The 15,372-nt window shown below is 49.0% G+C and overlaps 8 protein-coding genes across 8 annotated transcripts; 7 read left to right on the top strand and 1 right to left on the bottom strand.

Moving 5' to 3' along the window:
* Nucleotides 1-1,455: 1,455 nt before the first annotated feature.
* Nucleotides 1,456-2,573, top strand: DFJ58DRAFT_825559 (uncharacterized protein). The gene has a single exon (XM_041392180.1). The coding sequence runs from the start codon at nt 1,501-1,503 to the stop codon at nt 2,566-2,568; it is 1,068 nt and encodes a 355-aa protein (XP_041235180.1). The 5' UTR covers nt 1,456-1,500; the 3' UTR covers nt 2,569-2,573.
* Nucleotides 2,574-3,407: 834 nt separating this feature from the next.
* Nucleotides 3,408-4,728, top strand: DFJ58DRAFT_719684 (Endonuclease/exonuclease/phosphatase; the record flags this gene model as incomplete). Its single annotated transcript, XM_041384670.1, has 2 exons — nt 3,408-4,658; nt 4,684-4,728. The coding sequence occupies 2 exons, from the start codon at nt 3,408-3,410 to the stop codon at nt 4,726-4,728; spliced, it is 1,296 nt and encodes a 431-aa protein (XP_041235179.1).
* A 1,919-nt stretch (nt 4,729-6,647) lies between these two features.
* On the top strand, nt 6,648-7,199 carry DFJ58DRAFT_611657 (uncharacterized protein; the record flags this gene model as incomplete). The annotated part of the gene is made up of 1 exon (XM_041380895.1): nt 6,648-7,199. A coding segment is annotated over one exon (552 nt), but the record flags the coding sequence as incomplete, so codon positions are not given.
* Nucleotides 7,151-8,367, top strand: DFJ58DRAFT_825552 (uncharacterized protein). The gene is made up of 4 exons (XM_041392179.1): nt 7,151-7,169; nt 7,233-7,947; nt 8,009-8,016; nt 8,073-8,367. The coding sequence occupies exons 2-4, from the start codon at nt 7,509-7,511 to the stop codon at nt 8,313-8,315; spliced, it is 690 nt and encodes a 229-aa protein (XP_041235177.1). The 5' UTR covers nt 7,151-7,169; nt 7,233-7,508; the 3' UTR covers nt 8,316-8,367.
* Nucleotides 8,368-8,792: 425 nt separating this feature from the next.
* Nucleotides 8,793-9,872, top strand: DFJ58DRAFT_286336 (EAP30/Vps36 family-domain-containing protein). Its single transcript, XM_041379678.1, has 2 exons — nt 8,793-9,621; nt 9,680-9,872. The coding sequence occupies exon 1, from the start codon at nt 8,858-8,860 to the stop codon at nt 9,602-9,604; it is 747 nt and encodes a 248-aa protein (XP_041235176.1). The 5' UTR covers nt 8,793-8,857; the 3' UTR covers nt 9,605-9,621; nt 9,680-9,872.
* A 693-nt stretch (nt 9,873-10,565) lies between these two features.
* On the top strand, nt 10,566-12,519 carry DFJ58DRAFT_286326 (major facilitator superfamily domain-containing protein). Its single transcript, XM_041379677.1, has 7 exons — nt 10,566-10,901; nt 10,953-11,018; nt 11,077-11,237; nt 11,287-11,421; nt 11,478-11,637; nt 11,686-12,193; nt 12,251-12,519. The coding sequence occupies exons 1-7, from the start codon at nt 10,719-10,721 to the stop codon at nt 12,496-12,498; spliced, it is 1,461 nt and encodes a 486-aa protein (XP_041235175.1). The 5' UTR covers nt 10,566-10,718; the 3' UTR covers nt 12,499-12,519.
* Nucleotides 12,520-12,683: 164 nt separating this feature from the next.
* On the top strand, nt 12,684-14,692 carry DFJ58DRAFT_286311 (uncharacterized protein). The gene is made up of 5 exons (XM_041379676.1): nt 12,684-13,417; nt 13,471-14,404; nt 14,456-14,503; nt 14,557-14,622; nt 14,684-14,692. Exons 1-4 carry the CDS (start codon nt 12,869-12,871, stop codon nt 14,595-14,597), a joined length of 1,572 nt encoding a protein of 523 aa, XP_041235174.1. The 5' UTR covers nt 12,684-12,868; the 3' UTR covers nt 14,598-14,622; nt 14,684-14,692.
* DFJ58DRAFT_286306 (Coatomer/clathrin adaptor appendage, Ig-like subdomain-containing protein) lies at nt 14,662-15,372 on the bottom strand (the record flags this gene model as incomplete). The annotated part of the gene is made up of 3 exons (XM_041379675.1): nt 14,662-14,826; nt 14,882-14,974; nt 15,028-15,372. Coding segments are annotated over 3 exons (546 nt in total), but the record flags the coding sequence as incomplete, so codon positions are not given.

The raw sequence follows: 15,372 nt of genomic DNA, 5'->3' as shown, positions 1-15,372 counted from the left end.
CTCTCGCAAAGATCTCTTGCGTATTCTTGAATAGCGGTGTAGCAACTTCTGCATACAGTCCTGGAGCCGTCCTGCGGATAAGGATTTAATTCCTGTAAGCGGGTTAGCAATGCGTTGTGAAGAAAGATAAGCCCCGAGTAGACTCACCAGAACCCTTTGTCCTTGCCAGATGACTCGCTCTAATTCCACAACCCAGCTGACTAGTCTTGAAAACAAAGACCATCGGTTATGACACGCCAAACGCCAACCATGTCTTCCCCGACAAGTAAGAAGCAACAGACGCCAGCGGTCAAGCCCGTCAGACGATGAGAGGTCACACCGGCAAGGTACAGTGTATTGTGCACTTGCCTGGGAGACGACACATCATCACAGGTTCGTGAGACGGGTGACTCACTATAGGACCTGAAGAGCTTTGAGACGACTGGCGAAATAAGGGGACTCTGGGATTGATGTTCACTATCATAACGTTGTCTCCAAACAGCAAAACTGTTACGAGCGGGGAGACTCATAGGATTGTAAGATTATGGAAAGTGGAAACGGGGGCGGGAGGCCCTTGATCCTGTACCACCACCATGGACAGAATTTCCCACGCATGAAAAACTGCTGGCAAGGTCGAGCTTACCATAGCTCACAGTAAAAACAACTGGCCATAGAAACAACAATACCAGGAACCCCACAAACTCTGAACGCAAATCCGACACGCTGTTACACCACCATGACCCAACTAAACGTATGAAAAACGAATGAGCCCCCCAGACCCTACAACCCGCAAAATGAACGCACTGCCCTTGTACACCACTATACCACCGAAACTATGACATCAACCCCCACCTATCAATGAGATGAGACAAAACAGAAGTAAGACTACGCCCACACGTAAAAACGACAGAGAAAACAACCTCACATCATCCCCTACCGACGCTAATAACCTCCCTTGAGAACTCACACCTACCTGACAATCCCAATAGGCCTAGATACGAAATGTAACCGAGATGAACCCGGCCACGATGACACCCCCGACCCCCACAACCGAAACCCAGCAAACGCTGCGCCCGAATCTGTATCTGAACTCAACACATAAATACCCCTCCAGCCCACCCACACACCCTGTCCTCCCAAGATGAAAGACAAAAAACCCACATCCCTCAAAACCATGTCCCAGGCTGCCCGCCCCTACCCCAGCACGCCTCGTCCTACATCCCTGACCCCACGGGGTGGACCACAGTACTTCCCACCAAGCATCCTCCGAGTAGAAGACTTGGAACACGCCATGGAGTTGCTAGACTCGATACCTGACCCACCCTCCCACGAACCCCAAAGTCCCCCCCAGCCACGCCCACCCCTGCACCCCGCATGGATGATGGAACATCGTTACAGCCCGAGCCCCTCGTGTTCCGGGAATTCAATACAGTAACGTCGAGAGCCGTGGACAACGGCATCGCAAACAGCGACCTAGCCAACTCCATCCATGCCCCCAACAACTCCACAGGAGACCAAACCATGAGCGCGCCTCAGAGCCCCACCCCGGAACATGTACAGACCACCGAAGAACAAGCTATCCTAGCACACCTTGCCCTGGCGGAAACGAACAGGTCAATACTGAGCCAGAACGGACCAAACCATCATACCATCCTCCCGCAGTTCACCCCCACCCCAACTGAGGGATTCCCGACAGTACACATGTCACATTCAGCTCAGATCTTCGACCACCTGGACAACAGGGTCCTACTCGCCTGGTTTCAGGTTGAACACCCCAAGTTCATGGTCCGCGTGTTTGACCTGCCAGGAAAAGAAGTTGCCGAACGGGCTGCCATCACTGCAGAACAAATCCGGGCCAGCATAGCTACCATAGCAGAATTCGTCCACCAGGATGCCCCCCCTGTACGTGTCTCCCCTCCCCAACCCCAAACTGGGAAGGGACAGCATGAATTCCCAACCGGATTCCTCGTCCATAAGATATCTGTGGAAACCATGAACCTAATCCTGCAACAACGCATCTGGTCTGCTGCAGACATAACGTTCGAAGCCATCCCCTTCAACTGCATCCACCCCCCAGAACTCTTATTCTGCCTATCCGGCTTCACAACCCTTGACAGCGACACCGTCCTCCAAACCGTTATTGATGTTTGGTCTCGCGATGAAAACAGACAATGCATCGACGACGTTCTCTCAAAAGGCGGATTTCCAGACGATGAACTAGTGTACAAAGCCACGCGGGACTTGATCGAGTCCGCCCGCGTCGAACTGCTCAACTTCAAAGCGACGAGAGGACTTTCAGTCCCACGCTTCAACATACTTGCCACTAGCCCAACCAACGACGCCCAAACCTGGACGAAGCTAAGGAGCTTCCTGCACGCCCTCAAATACCCCACAAACCTTGATGGCTGTGGGGCTGCAGCAGCCCTCTTCCCCTGCCAAATCTGCCACTCCCTAGCCCACCCACGAGGCCTCTGCCCCTTCCCACTCGTCCCGCTCTGGACCGGCCCCAAATCAGGGAACAGGAACACGGCTAACCCATCCCGCCAACACGGAAGAGCTAGGGGCGGAAGGCCCGGACGCGGCCTCTAGTAGCCCACCCCCTTGACCCTTGACCATCCTACCTAGAAACCACGCGCCAGATAATCTTTACGTTGTACCGCTGCACAGCCCCACTCAGTCTCTCCCTGTACCATACCTACTATGTCTAGCCACACACCACTGTCCCTATGTACCAATCCCCACGTATCTTGCCCCACATGCCACGCCAGACAGCACCACACCACGCAACACGCCACACTGGCTCTAACTTAGGCCCAGAACCTGAGGGCACATGAGCTGTTGGAAAGCCAGATAGATTCGATCGAGACACGAATCGTCATAATAAGACCTAATGCCCAAATATACTGATCGTTTCTGCGAGACAGGAAAGCAAAGGTCGTCTCAACAAGCATGGTGCATACCAGACCACGGAAACCTATTTAGGTTAGGACGAGCCGTGCCGAGAGGCTCAAGTTCTCACTAGTAGATGATATGAATGTCCTGGGCACTGATATCACTCGAAAATGCTAACATAAGTCCACTGTTAATTGGCCAGGATACGTCAGTTCTAAGCTACAAATGATCGTACAGTAGACTTAGTATTACGATCACTCACAACACACAACACAACCCCACACAACACGGTTTTTTTGTCGGTCCAGGTACTCGCCCCCTTGAATGTGGAGGAGGACCACCTCAGACCACTGGGTGGCCCTCCGATGACCAGTCACGGGATTTCGGATGTGGAAACGCCCCTCAGGGGCACACTCTAAACCAGTTCCACACCAGGAACGGACAAAACATACGTCCAGCGCCTCCCCCCATCAACCATACAACCTCACCCAGGTACACCAACACACCAATCCAACCAGACCCGTCCAACGACACAAATGCAGTCCGACACTGAAAAAGAAAAGAAAACCAGAGCAAACATAAAATTAGCCACGCTAAATATGAAAGGACGAACCTCATCCAACCTAGAACAGAGCCAAATATCTAAATGGACAGTCGTCAACCAAACAATGAGAGATCAAAAAATCGGCATACTATGCCTGCAAGAAACACACCTGACCACTGACCATCTAAACCAGGTAGAAAACATATTCTTGAGACGACTCAAAATATTGAGCACCAGTGACCCAATGAGACCCGGCAGCTCAGCTGGGATTGCCTTTGTGTTAAACAAGGAGATCACCAACACAGCTGATACCCTGATAAAAATACTGATCCCAGGACGAGCGGCGGTCCTGTCAACAAAGTGGCATAACAATGAGACCATCAACATATTAAACATCTACGCACCTAACAACGCAAACGAACACCACGACTTCTGGAAAAAAATAGAAACAGAATGGCTAGGGGCAAACCTAGGGCCCCTAGACTTCATGATGGGCGACTTCAACCTAACCGAAAACCCCATTGACCGCGCTCCAGCACAGCTCGACAATGAAAACGCTATCAGCGCCCTAAGAGACCTAAGATCAACACTGAGAGTACAAGATACATGGCGAGACGAACACCCTCACCAACGAATGTTCACCTTCAGCAGCAACCACCACACCCTATCACGTATCGACAGAATATACGCCTCAGAACGACACACCGAGAGTCTTGTAGAGTGGAACTCAGGCATCAGCCAAATCCCCACAGACCACCACATGGTTTCAGTACGACTCGCACCACCTAACCTCCCACACATTGGGAAAGGACGATGGTCATGGCCGGTAGGCATCATATCAGACATTGACCTAAATAAAAAAATAATTGAGTCAGACATTGAAGCCCAACGGAGGATAGAAGAGATGGGACCACGCACCGAAACAACCAACCCACAGACAATATGGAAAACCTTCAAGGACAACTTGACTATCCTAGCCAAAGACACCACTAAGACGCACCTAGCTAAGATTAACCAGCGCATAAAAACGCTCACCAAAGACCTGCGAAAGATAACAAACTGCAAGGAAAACACCCTGGAAGACACCAGGATGAATAGAATCATACTGGAAAAAGAGATAGAGCACCTACACAAGAAACGATACAAGGAATCACACCTGAGAGCCCAGGTGAAATGGGCGACACATGGAGAAACCATAAGTAAATACTGGTCCAAAATAAACAGTCAGAAAGCACCAAGAGACGTGATTCACAGATTACACATACCAGGGACCGAACGATACACGACAAAGTCAGAAGAAATGGCAGAGATAGCAAGAAACTACCATGAGGATATACAACTGAGTGACCACCTAACATGCACCGAGCACACCTACCAAAACGCGAGAGATATAGCCCTACAAGAAATACCAGACGGTCAGAAATTCAATGCGCCAACAAACGAAATGGACGAACTCCTACTGGAAGAGCACATCCTAAATGCACTGCTATCATCAAAGTCCGGCAGCGCAGCTGGAATCAACGGCATACCGTACGAACTGTGGAAGCACCTAAATGAGAAACACAAGGATGCAATCGAAAAAGAAACACCCAGCTTTGATGTAATAAAAATGTTGACCACTGTCATGAATGATGTACAAATGAACGGCGTGCATGAAGACTCTGACTTCACCCTAGGGTGGATGTGCCCACTGTACAAGAAAAAAGACCGCACAAAAATTGAGAGCTACTGGCCGATCACGCTGCTGAACACAGACTACAAAATACTCACCAAAGCCCTTGCCATACAACTATCCGGAACCATACACAAGCTAATCCACCCTAACCAAAGTGGCTTCATCCATGGAAGATCCATTTTCGACCCGATTCGACTAACACAGGTAATGACGGCCTACGCCGACCTAATGGAAGAAAACGGCGCAATTGTCGCCCTCGACCAAGAGAAAGCTTACGACCGAATCCACCACACCTACCTCCTCGAGACCCTTGAAACATTCCGACTCCCGCCCATGTTTATCAACACCGTTAAAAGCCTATATCAATCAGCATACACAAAGGTCGCCATCAATGGGTTCCTAAGCTCCCCTTTTAAAGTAACACGAGGCGTCAGACAAGGAGACCCCCTGTCATGCCTACTGTTTGATCTCGCGATCGAACCACTCGCATGTGCGCTGCGAAACTCAACTAAGATAAAAGGATATAGCATCCCCGGCCTGAAAGAACGACTGACCGTAAACATGTACGCTGACGACACAACGATATACCTCTCGCAGGAAGACAAGTACTCGGACCTAGAAGAAATACTGCAAAAATGGTGCACAGCATCAGGTGCTAAATTCAATATGGAGAAAACAGAGATACTACCCATAGGCACCAAATCCCACCAAGCGAATGTAGTACTAACCAGAAAACTAGACGCCATGGATACGCCCTGGACTGAGCAAGTCAGGGTAGCGTCGGACGGCAACCCAATAAGGTCACTGGGGGCCTGGATAGGCAATGAGGTCGACCATGCGACATCCTGGGAACCAATCCTAAAAAAAATCGACAGCAACCTGAAAAGATGGGACATGGGCCACCCCTCCCTCGACGGGAAAAGACTTATAGTCCAAATGATAGTCGGGGGCATGACCCAATTCCTTACCAAGGCGCAAGGAGTGCCCAAATCAATAGAAAACGCTATCACCTGGTCAATACGTAACTTCATGTGGGACGGACGAAAATCCCCACCAATAAGCCTCGGACAGCTAGAACGACCAGTATCAGAAGGAGGCCTAAACCTCCTGAACATCAGCGCGAGAAACAAAGCTGTTGAAATAATATGGGTGAAATCGTACATGGAACTGTCCACCTCAAGGCCAGCGTGGGCCTTCGTTACAGACTCAATCATCAGCACCTTGAAACCAGAAAAAATAAAAAGAACCACTGACCCACGAACATTCTTGACCTCATGGGATCCCCCAACACAGGGCATAAGAACGACCAGACTCCCTAAAATAATCATGAACCTGATAAAAACAACCAAAAAATACCATGTCAGCTTCACACCACTAAAGTTATCCGAAACACTCAAAGATCAACTCCCCGCCTGGTTGCACCCAGGGGCACCTCCCAAAACATACCATAAAGGAAAAAATAGATGCCTACAACAAACACACAAGATAAAATCAGTACGAGATCTGAGAGATATAACCATGAGATTAACCAACCAAGGAACGCACCAGCCTTGAGCCCCCTGCCCATGCGACGAATGCACTGAAGACCGACTAGCAGGATGTCAAAACCCACACAAATGCGCACAAACCGCAAAAGACATACTGGATAACCTCCTCCCCAAATTCAACCCCAATACGACTCCTAGAAAAGACAACCTTACACTAACGCACAGGAGACTGGAAAAAAATGCACGGGCGAGAAAACAACCACAAGGCGAGGTCCTTTTTGACCCAGCCATAACAGCCAGAGACAACCTATCGGACTGCTTCCGCATCTTCACCCTTCCATCCAGGTCCCTCCAAATACCAGCATACAGACTGCGCATCCCAGCCGCCAACAGACAAACGACTAATGAAGTGCTCACCATCTTCACTGATGGGTCCTGCATCAATAATGGAAAATATAACGCAAAATGCGGTGGCGGAATCTGGGTGGAAGACGATCACCCAATGAACCGCGAGATAAGCATGCCCGGCACTGACCATTCGAACCAAATAGGAGAACTTATAGCAGTTCTGGTGGCGTTACAGAACGCACCCCTACTGACCCCAATAAAAATTATGACTGACTCCAAATATGTCATCACCGGTATCACTACACACCTTGCAAACTGGGAAGACCAAGGCTGGATAGATATCTCCAACGCCCAATTGTTCAAGGCTATAGCATACCACCTGAGACGACGCCCCTCCCCAACCACTTTCCAGTGGGTTAAAGGACACAGTAAGGTCACAGGAAACGAGGAAGCAGACCGACTCGCCCAAAGGGGCGCACAAAAAATAGTTGCTGACGACGTAGACACCTACGTGCCTAGGAATTTTGACCTCCAAGGAGCGAAGCTGAGAACAATCAGCCAAAAAACAGCATACATAGCAATCATGAGAGGAAAACGCGTAGAAACCAAAAGGGCGACCTTAGCCCTACTAGATGTTACAAGATACGCCCTAGAAACAATAACATCGACAATAGAAACCGATACAACAATCTGGCAAAGCTGTAGAAACAAGGAGCTATCCAAAAAAATCCAAATGTTCCTATACAAAACGTTAAACAACGCGTTCAAAATCGGCGATTTTTGGACCCAAATACCCACATTCGAGCATAGAGCCCGACGCCAATCATGTAGAGAAGATACGGAATCCATGGAACACATACTGATGCAATGCAACCACCCGACGAGAAAACGAATATGGGGCCTGGCTAAAAGCCTATGGCCCACCAAACACGGCCCCTGGCCCGAACCGACGATAGGACTCATCCTTGGATGCGGGGCCCTCTCCCTCCCACAACTACCCCGAGACCGAAACCCCGATGATGCTGACAACGCAAAAGCAATCTCAGAGCGAAAAGGGGCATCACGCCTATTAAGAATACTAACGTCAGAATCTGCCCATCTTATATGGGTACTGCGCTGCGAACGGACCATAAAAGAACAAACTCACACGGACAACAGCGTCGTCAAACGATGGACCAATGCAATAAACCGACGCCTACAACTGGACAGAGCGATTGCATGTAAATCGAAACGAACCCCAAAAGCGACGACACACGTCCACAACACGTGGGCTGATGTAATCGACATCGACAAAAACACACAAACACGCACAAACGACTGGGTGACCACCCTAGAGGTTTTAGTGGGTATCAAACTACCAAGGCCCCCGCAGACCGAGGTTACCAGGTAGTATACGGAGTCCCACACTACTCCCAGACGCGGAGTGTACATAAGTAGCATTTTGTCCTCGGACGACGCCGGTGCGTCGCTATAAGCGTTTACATAGGACTAGACAGTGTCAGTTGCTGTGTAATAGACTCGCTTCTCCAAAAAAAAAAAGAAACGGGGGCGGCATTAATATTGCCAAATGAACGGGGCACACTAATTTGGTGCGATCAGTTTGCTGGAGTGGAGAAGGCGAAGTTCGAAAGAGTAGCGCATGAGTGGATCCAATGATGGGTCGGCAAGAGTGTGGAATGTCGAGAGTGGAGAAACAGTACTTGGTCCAATCAAGACCAGGTACAGATGGGGTGAACTAGTAGTACTAACCCGACACATCAAAAATCGCGACGTGCAAATTCGAAGAGAGCACAGTAAAAACCTGGGAATCACGGCCAGACTCGCATGAAGGTGCCACCTTTATTTCTGATGGAAACAAGTTTATCTCCGCCGGCAACTAACACAATTCCGAACTGCCCTTTCAGCCTTTCCTAGTGAAGCAACCAACTGAACATGCATCGCGGCGTTGGTCTCGCTGCTTTTGACAAAGAACAACTATCGCAGCGTTTTGCAGAACTATCTTCAGAGCTCTCGAAAACCCAGGTCGATAATCTACAGTCGCAACTAACACAATTCCGAACTGCCCTTTCGCACTTCGCAACGACACACAGAGATTCGATTCGGAGCGATCCAGCATTTCGCCATGCATTTCAGCAAATGTGCTCATCAATCGGCGTGGACCCGCTCGCTGGACCAAGGAAGGGCGGCTGGTGGGCAGAAATGCTTGGGATGGGTGATTGGCAGTATGAGCTGGGAGTTCAGATAGTGGACGTGTGCGTGAGCACGAGGGAGAGGAACGGGGGCGTGATAGAAATGGGGGAGCTCGTACGTATGGTCAGCAAGCTGCGTGGTGTCGAGAGTGGCGTCGTTACAGAGGAAGATGTCACAAAAAGCATCAAGACACTCCAACCGCTCGGCGCTGGATACGAGGTGCTTGACGTTGGTGGTGGAAAGAAGATGGTAAGAAGCGTGGTCAAGGAACTAGATGCAGATCAGGCTGTCATTATTGCGGAAGCACAAGTAGAAGGAGGGCGGATCGTTGAAGCAATCCTGGAGAACCGTCGAGGATGGCCAAGAGAACGTGCTCGAGCTGCTCTGGAGAATATGCTTCTTCGAGATGGCCTTTGTTGGCTCGATTCTCAAGATGAGCACTACGGGCGAGCCTATTGGGTTCCGTCTGCCATGCGTTGGGACGAGTAGTTCTGTTACTCACCAAGGTGCGTGCTATGATTATCCAGTTAACATCGACACTCAGATCTACCTGATGACAGATAGTACAATTGTAATTGAGTCGGTTAAACCCCCAGAAGCTCGACTGTCAACATCCGTACTACCGTACTACTACCGCCCCCTATGCTGTCATCCGAGGGACACCGAGGGACACGACGTCAATCTGCTCGTGATCAGTCCTTCTTCGGTGTAGAAGTACCCTCTCGCGACTTTAAAGTCACATGGTATCGGATGACGTGGACTATGCAACAGTCGAAATAAAGACAAGATAGGGAACATACATATCATATCCTTCGTAGTGATATGCTGCACTCAATGTTTCGTCAACTCATTTCCCGAGCGGCTTTGTGACTGGTTTCGATGCTTTCTCGCATATCATTTTTCCGTCATTATCTATGGGTACTGACTCCTGCAATTCTGATTATGTGGTGTTGTTCAGAGTAATATATGGGGTTTGGTGGGACTACATGTTACTCTTCTGAGCAGCACGGGTCATCTCGTTTGTTGACATTTTCTCATCGACAATATAATTTCTGATCTGTTGTTCTAGACATTACGTTCGTGCATATCAACCCGGCAGCCCCTAACCGAGCGTCCGTGGGTGCGACAGACGAGCTTGTTTCTTTCTCAATAATAATCGAAAACAGCATCTTGGAGGGAATTAGATCTAGGTATCGTTTGATGAAAGATACTGTTTGTGTATGGGCGTCAGTGTCTTGTCACCTCGCTCCGTTTAAAACGACTGATTAAAAACACAGAGCTCACGAATGGATCTGATCGATAGTTTGCTATTCTAATTTGGGTTGGAACGCAGAACATAGGCTTCTAGCATCGAAGTTGCGGGGTCAAGTCGATTGGTGGTTCGAATTCTATTTCGAGTGCCTAGACCTAGGAATACTTAATGAACTCAGGATCTGCACACAAAGCATTCTCAGCAGCGTGAGTCACTTTTACCAACCGTACGGCGCGGCTAAGTGCTCATGGTGCATCAATTTCCATTATCCCCACAAATGACGCCAAGGGACCTGTCCTTGAATTGTACATAAGCTAAAATGTCAAATTTGAACTTTAGCATACAACAATCATGACCTTTGAAACCGCTGACGAAGAGACTCCTCTGTTGCATGCTAATGACTGTGTAGAACCTCAACAGAAGCCGACAGTTATAGGCAAGACGCCTCTCCCGTGGGGCCAATTTTCTATCATACTGTCGCTTCAAGTCCTAGAACCAATGACTTCGCAAGTCATTTCGCCGTTTACATCACAGGTCAGTACCTGCTGTATTGCACTCAAACAATTGATGACGAAAGACGCCCAGCTAATACGAGACATTGGAGTGACCAATGGCGAAGAAGCCCGTGTTGGAATTTACGTTGGCCTACTGGTACGCAACTGTCACTACGCGATGGAATAATTGTCTGTTGAATCTTTTATACATGTAGCAATCACTTTTCTTTGCAACTGAGGCATTGACCACTTTTCACTGGAGTCGTCTGTCTGATCTTGTTGGCCGCAAGCCAATTTTATTGATTGGTCTCACGGGCATCTCCATTTCCATGTACTCTTTTGGACTTTCAAGAACTTTTTGGAGTGTCATCTTGAGGTGTGTATGACCTATCGTTAGTAATTGATCCTGTATTGAACGACACAAGCCGTTGTCTGTGTGGTGCGCTCAATGGTAACGTAGTAGTGATGAAGAGCATGGTCGCGGATATCACGGACTCCACGAACATGCCTCAGGCGTATGGGTATATTCCATTTGCTTGGCAGGCTGGTATCGCTCTGGGGTGATCGTTCGTTTCTGTCGTTCAATTCTTGGTTGACTGAAAGTTTGGACTTGCAGGCCTCTTGTTGGCGGACTTCTTGCTCATCCGACAGTTCGGTATCCGGAATTATTTGGAAGATTTGAACTCCTAAAGGCGTATCCTTATTTCCTTCCTTGTGGCGTGATAGGAACACTAGCGCTTGTATGGTGGTGCGTCATGTTCTTGTTTCTCAGCGAGGTTTGTCAATCCCCAAGCACTTGAATTGGAAACTTACCGTGTCTACAGAGCACACAACCTAGCACTAGTTTTGCTCGGCTTCTCGGACTGCGTGAGAGCGAAAGAAGTGCTTTGCGGACCATGCCATCTGATTCTGACCTTCGATCAAAAATGAAGCCCTTGCCGTTCCGCGATTTGCTGGTGACACGGGTGGTCATCGCAACCTGCGCTTATGCCGCTGTTGCCCTGATTGAAATCTCATTCCGTGCTGTTCAACCAGTATTTTATGCTACACCCATTGAAATGGGTGGCCTCGGACTGGATACTCCAGCCATTGGCATCATTCTGGCTGTGCTTGGTATTCTAAATGGAGTGCTTCAAGCGTTATTCTTTGTGCGCTTGCATGACTGGCTAGGAGGAAGAAATCTGTATCTCTTCTCTGTCTTCAGTTACTTCCCAATGCTCGCACTGTTCCCAGCCATCAGTTTCACGGCCAAAGCACAGGGACTGAGCTATTTTGCCTACCTCCTGGTAGGCCTGCAGCTCCTCGCCTTCGTAATCTCATATTCTGCGTATGGTACGCATGACGGTCGGTTAGACCGTGGTGAATATTTACTCAGTGTTACTTGCACAGGTGTCGTATTCATGTACATCAATGCATCCGCACCCAACCGAGCATCAATTGGTGCAACAAATGGGCTTGCGCAAACCGTGGTGTCCGTCATACGAGCTATTGGGCCGGCGTTGGTGAACTCTGCTTATTCACTGAGTATCGAGAAGCAACTTCTTGTTGGAAATATGGCGTATTGGTTGATGGCTGGAATGGTTTGCATTGCGATTGGTGTCGGATCTGCCCTCCCAATGCGCTTGTGGTGCGTGTAGATATATCAAAGATGATGTGCAATGGTCTGGAAATATCTTCCGCGTGCAAACCCAATAGAAATTTAAAAATATGTGGGGGGGTCCCTGGTCCAGTGATCTTTAAGTTGTGGGAACTTGGGAGCGCTCCGAGTCCGGTGGTCCCAAAATGCTGCAACGAGCGATCTGAGAATAGTAGTCACATATATGGATCAGGTTGTTCCGCGTCTGAAGCCTGAGCTCCCCGTAGCGGCGTACTTAGACCAAGGATATATGACTACAGTGACATTCAATGACAGGGGTTTGTAGCGTGGGCAATAGAAGATACATGGCACGAGTCCGTGTAGTGGCTGTGAGCTAAGGTGCCTGCCATCCGCATTGTGTACTCATTGCCATGTTCTCAGCTATCGCAACCGCGACGATGCATCGTCTTTTGGACCTTCCGAGCGAACTCTTATGTCATATATCCAAGAATCTAACAAATGATCAACTTCTAGTACTTTGCACCGTCTCAAAGCAGCTTCATTTTGCTGCACTCACCGTCTACTTCGATCGGTTCGCCGGCGTCAATGCCCCTACGAACGCGCCTGCCAGTATTTGCCAGCCAACCCTAGCTGCATTACGCGGGCTTTTGTTGGCACTCTGGGTGAAGAAATGTAATTCCGTCTGCTGTACGGTCAACAATTATGCCCAACTCAGGTTTCTCACACGTTTCATCTCAAAGTTGGAGCCATTCCGCAACCTCCACTTGCGCTTCGGGCGTGGCATGGAGCCATACTCGAGACATGTCATATTTGGACTCATAGATCTAATGATTGTCATCAAGAAACAGGGATGTGAAGACATGCTCATAACTGGGGGGCACACAGATAGAGCATGGGTTCCAGGAGTAATAGATCTGACTCGCGCTTTACGCTTGGAAGGCGTGGTCAGCACCGTGGATGTAAGTTTATTTACTTCTCCCCTTCTCCTATCCACTTGCTTATCACCACGCAGACGGTTGCCAGATTTTGTAGGAAATTATTTCGCCGTTACAAACGTGACGAGAATTACTGGATCACAATAACGCCTTCCCTCACCACATTGAAAACAGTCAACCTTTCAACGGACTACTTCTTCGCACCATTTATGAGCACATGGACCATTCGGACACTCAATGATTCTATCATTACTTCGTTAACACTTGACCTTCGCTTTCGCAATGCGCCAAAGTGGACCCATATCCTGTCAATGCTCCGCCTTCGCCACCTTCGAGAATTTGTTATTTCCTCCAATTCATTGTCGCTTCAATCTTTGACACAGTTTCTACGACGCCATAACGGGCTCACCTCACTGACCACGAAAGGCCTCTCCTTGGAGGACAATGAGGCACAGAACAAGTCGGTCCTCACCCTCAATGCCCTCCCCAAACTTAGGACACTTGTGGGATTGCCAAATGATGTCGGGCACATCCTTCGCCTTCAGCCTAGCTTCAAAGTCCTGCAACATGTAAACATCAGCGACCCTGATGCGGATGATTACATCTCATCCTTGAACGACTGTCTCGATGCGATGGTAGCCAGAGACAAAGTTTACGTAACCTCAATAGCAATCAAGATGGAACACATGTCTTGGCTGCTGTCACAAAGCAGTGCAGATTCGGAGAGAGCGATGCCACCCATTGCATCTCTCACAATTGTTTGGAAGGGCCAAAATGAAGAGTTGCCCTCGCCTAGTTTCACTGCCGCATTGGCTGGGTGGGTAGCATTGTTCCCGACACTGGAACATATCCATTGGGGAGTGAAGCGGGACCTCGAGGGATCGCAAGCTGAAAGAAACATCGCCATTGCTATCATCAATCGTTGCCCTCGTCTCAAGACCTTGGAATTGCTGAGAGATCCCCCTATTCGTAAGAGGCAACCCCCTCAAGTTGATGTGTGGCTTAGGGACGGTACGTGTCTGCCTCTTGTCGAACTCCCAATCTTACGTATGTACTATGAAGATCCCTTGTCGATTCAACAATTGGCATGGTCTCATGACATTCAGCATAGTGAGCAAATCGTGTGTTATTTACGATTAAGACTGAATCAGTTTGTATCCAAGGTGTTACCTCTTGTTCGTGTCGTGATAAAGCTCGAGGATAGCCGATGATATCCATATTCTGTTCGGGTATGCAACACATAGACCATGTGTGTTTCAGATACTAATATCACTAGTACGTGCGCGACAGCTTAGATAGCGAATACCGTACACCCTAACCACAAGCTAACCACTACCTGTTAACCCTGGCGGGAAACCCGAGAAATCTATCTGGTCTTGAACTGCTTGGCCAGCAAGGGTATATGATATACGTAGCCGCAGCCGTATATTGGACTTTTGTATAAAAATCAGAAAATGATTTTAACATTAAGAAACAAGGGATACATACACCAGGTGGTGCCATCACACGCATTTGTTGAGTTTCCGTGGTACCTGGTTGAACATCGGAATTCGACATAGGGAGCATCTGCAGTTGTTGTGACTGTATAACAGCTCAGTAAGATGGTCACCAGCTTGTTGACTCCTGATCCTTACCTTTGGAACAGCAGCCTGGAAGTTAAGTCCGGTAGCAGCGTTCGAACCGGACACTTGGAAGCGGGCCATGATGTTGACGACACCTGGTCGCGCAGCTGAGGTCTGAGGCGTAAGGGTAATCTTGAGCTCCTGCTTATCATAGGCAGTATAAGAGGTCAACCGTGGCGCAGGTGGATGCTGTTGTTGTGGAGAGGGTTGGGGAGGCGCCTGGCTCTGTGGTTGTGGAGAGAAGGTGGCAAAAGCGGACGTGGTAGAGGAAGGAGCAGGGGCAGACAATGCCGGGGAAGGGGAAGAGTCAAACAAACCAAGAATATCTTGAACACTGCTCTTCTGGGGTTGCGGTGA

This window comes from Suillus subalutaceus (assembly GCF_016647625.1).
Source record: "Suillus subalutaceus strain FC151 chromosome Unknown DFJ58scaffold_344, whole genome shotgun sequence".
NCBI lineage: Eukaryota > Fungi > Basidiomycota > Agaricomycetes > Boletales > Suillaceae > Suillus > Suillus subalutaceus.
Note: the sequence above shows the minus strand (reverse complement) of the source record. Positions and strands in the feature narration are given on the sequence as shown.